The sequence below is a fragment of the Monoraphidium neglectum genome (assembly GCF_000611645.1).
Source record: "Monoraphidium neglectum strain SAG 48.87 unplaced genomic scaffold scaffold01161, whole genome shotgun sequence".
Taxonomy (NCBI): Eukaryota; Viridiplantae; Chlorophyta; class Chlorophyceae; order Sphaeropleales; family Selenastraceae; genus Monoraphidium; species Monoraphidium neglectum.
In genome coordinates, this window is record NW_014012467.1 from 2352 (window position 1) to 5633 (window position 3282).

Consider the following 3282-nt stretch of genomic DNA (forward strand, 5'->3'; position numbering starts at 1 on the left):
GTGTGTTCATTTGAGCTGGGCCGCCAGAGTTCGCACTCTGATGAGTAAAGCCATGATCTCAACCCATGGCTTACAGCCCTTGAATCATTGTAGAACTACGTCCGCAAACTGGGACTGACACAAACGTGGTGCAGCGGATGTGAACTGCGTTTACTCCTCAACCACATTGGGCTGGTGGTAGGCCAGGATCGGAACCGTCTCACCAGGGCCAGTGCCAAGTGTGCGGCGAGCAGCAGAGGGGTGTAAATTCCACACCGGCCGTGTTTGCCGCCGCTTACAGCGAACGCCTTGTTTGGCTCGAATCATCGACTTTTCCCGTCGACGGCGCCATACGCCCAGCATGCGGTGTTTACGGAGATCCCTCATACTTTTGGCAGTGATCCTGCTGCTTCTCAACACGCTGGGCGGCGTCATGTCTGCCAGGTGCGCACGCAGGCCTGTGAGGCCGGGGGTGTGCAGGCACCTCCTGATCGTCGGAGCGAGCGAGTGCCTGACAGTATGTGCAGTTTGGCGCACAAGCAGTTGTATAAAGCAATCACTCCCATGCACCAGCAGGCCCCACATCTTGCACATGGAAGGCGTTCGCACGCCAGCATGGCAGTCACTGACATCCCAATTACTGTCTGCGAGCTAATTGCCACACCCCAGCTGGTGTGCTTGCGTTGTTGACCTACAATGCATGCCGCCCCTGCTGCACGCCTCCACTTTAGCTGTTTTGACTGCCTATGCATACGGTTTACGCTGATCCGCACCGCTGTCCTCTTGTTGCCCCCACCCACTTGGCACCCCCGGCAGCCCTCAAGCGACCCCCAAGAAGAAGCTGGCGGTGGTGAGTGTCGCCTGCGTGCCACGCAAGGCCTTGCTGCGCATCTGAAGGCGCGCATCAGCTGGTCGCTTACTTTCCCCCAGCATGGAAGCCATGCATGTCGGCGTGTGCCGTGCGGCCATGTAAAAACGCCTGCCTGCCCCGCACTGTATGTGTGGCTTCCGTGACGCCAGCATCATGCTGTGCAGGCATGACCCAACCCTGCTTTGATCGCTCACCCCCATACAGTGTGCGCCCGTCAAGGCTTTGGTCAAGTCGTGCACCTCCAAGGCCGGCCCGACTGCCCTGATGGACCAGCTGTGCAGTGAGCTGCTAGCACCTGCCAACGCTACGGCCGACAGCAAGGTGCGTGCGCGCGCACGCATACAAACCCACACACGCACGCACGAAGACAGGCAGTATGCACGCACGCACGAAGACAGGCGTCTGTGTGCTGGTATGGCAGCAAACAGACGCGACGACGACACAGTGGTGACTCCTTGGTTGTGTGTGGGTGAAGGAAGCTTCAGCTGTTCCAGCATCCCTGAGTAGTTCGAACATCAAAATACAGCAAAGTTGTTCCGATCATCACACGGTTTGCTCTGTACTTTGATCAACCGGCACACTCCCTCTCTTCCAGGACCCCACCAAGCTGCGTTATGGTTGCGGCGTGGCGACCGCTGCACAGGTCGACAGAGTGTCCAGTGACCTGGCAGCCCTTGAGCCCAAGGTCACCGCCGCCGCCGCCCAGGCCAGCTCTCTGCAGGCCACCTTCGTCCAGGGAAGCAACCAAACAGCCGCGCTGCGCGCTCAGGTGGACGAGCTCAAAGCAACCATCGCGGCGCTCACCGCCTCCGTGCAAAAGCTGCAAGCAAACGCGGCCAACGCGACTGTCCCGGGCACCATCATACAGGAGCTCGCCGCCTTCGCCGCCGCTGACACGCGCACCGCCCAGCAGCTGGCCGTGCTGGAGGCGGCCAACCAGACCGTGGCCCGGGACATCGCGGCGCTCAAGTCTGCGCCGCAGCAGTGCTTCTGCGGCATGGAGCTGTCAGCCGTCAACACCACCCTGGCCGCCATCAAGGCAGCCCAGGCGGCGGACACGGCGGCGGTCTCCCTGGCCAACACCACCGTGGAGTCCCTGAAGGCCACAGTCACCACAGGCGCGGCAGCCATCGCCTCGGTCAACACAAGCCTCACCACCCTGGCAGCCAATGTGGCCAATGTGTCTGCCATCGACTTCAGCGTCTACGCGAAAACCACTGACCTGGCCAACATCAACTCAGTCAGCCTGGGAGGCGTGCCCGCTGCGCAGTACCTGCGCTCACGGGTGGTGCTTTTCAGCGAATCTATCACTGGAAGGAATGGAAACCTTGGTGGCAGGTCTGGTGCCGACGCCCTGTGCAGCGCCTCCCTCAACCGGCCGGCCGGGCTTGTGCAGGTGCACGCGTTCCTATCGGTGTCCGCTGGCGATCAGATTGCGGATTTTTCCGCAAAGTATGGTGTCCCCGGCGGCCTGGCAATCGAGTCGCCGACCGGCGCCGTCCTGGCCAGGAATTTCACAAGCCTGCTGGGAGGCAGCATCTTGTTGTCCTTGCAGGATGCGGGCGTGTTTTCGAATGCTGCAGGGGTGTGGTCTGGCAGTGAATCAAATGGCGTAGTCGCAGCGGAAACGTGCAACGGGTGGACCAGTGCCTCATCGGTGGATTCGGGAAAGTCTGGATCTACACCCCGCACTGACAGCCGATGGATCGCAAGTGGCACAGGCCAATGCGATGGCTCCAGACGATTCATGTGCATCGCTTACTGATCTGTCAGGTCTGGGAGCAATGCCTTTACCATGTCTCAGGAAGGCACTGAGGAGGGAGGAAGGCACGCGGCATTGCACTCTGGTATGCTGCCAGCAGGTGTAGCCTGGATCACCCTGCACACGCCCGCATTTATCAGTTGGGCTTCATCCTGTTTCACAATGGCACACCAAGCCGTACTTTGCGATTGCTGATGGACGGGCCCAATGTCTGACCTAATGAGGCTGTTCACTGGACACTTAGGGCGGTCGAGAACTGCTGTTCCCCTTTCAGCACAGCATATCGATATAAACTGAGCCCTCACTCATGTGATACGTAAAAGCAATGAGTAACGGTCTTTCGCCACGCTCTTTTACAACCTCGTGCACACCGTCTGCATTCCTCGTTGTTTCGTAGCTTGCCATATGCGCGCACGCCTGGCGCCCTGTGCGCACCAGCAGGTTCTCGCTGCGCACGCACACAATGCATACCTGCCCAGCAGGGGCACGTCCTGTGGCGGTTCTTACCACCTGGGATGGGGCCCTCTGTACGGTATGCATCACCAGTGAACCGTTGCCAGTCAGGGAGTGCCATACACCCGCCTGCATTGAAACAGCTGAGCAGCAAAGGCAAGTAAGCTGTTGTGGCACAGCCGAAGTTCCCATTGCAGGGCGAGTTGGCGTTGACAAT

General features: G+C 59.8%; 1 protein-coding gene across 1 annotated transcript; it reads left to right on the forward strand.

The window, feature by feature from the left end:
• Positions 1-412: 412 nt before the first annotated feature.
• Positions 413-2718, forward strand: MNEG_6866 (hypothetical protein; the record flags this gene model as incomplete). Its single annotated transcript, XM_014044658.1, has 5 exons — positions 413-423; positions 796-829; positions 1055-1171; positions 1446-2246; positions 2713-2718. The coding sequence occupies 5 exons, from the start codon at positions 413-415 to the stop codon at positions 2716-2718; spliced, it is 969 nt and encodes a 322-aa protein (XP_013900112.1).
• Between the last annotated feature and the right edge of the window lie 564 nt (positions 2719-3282).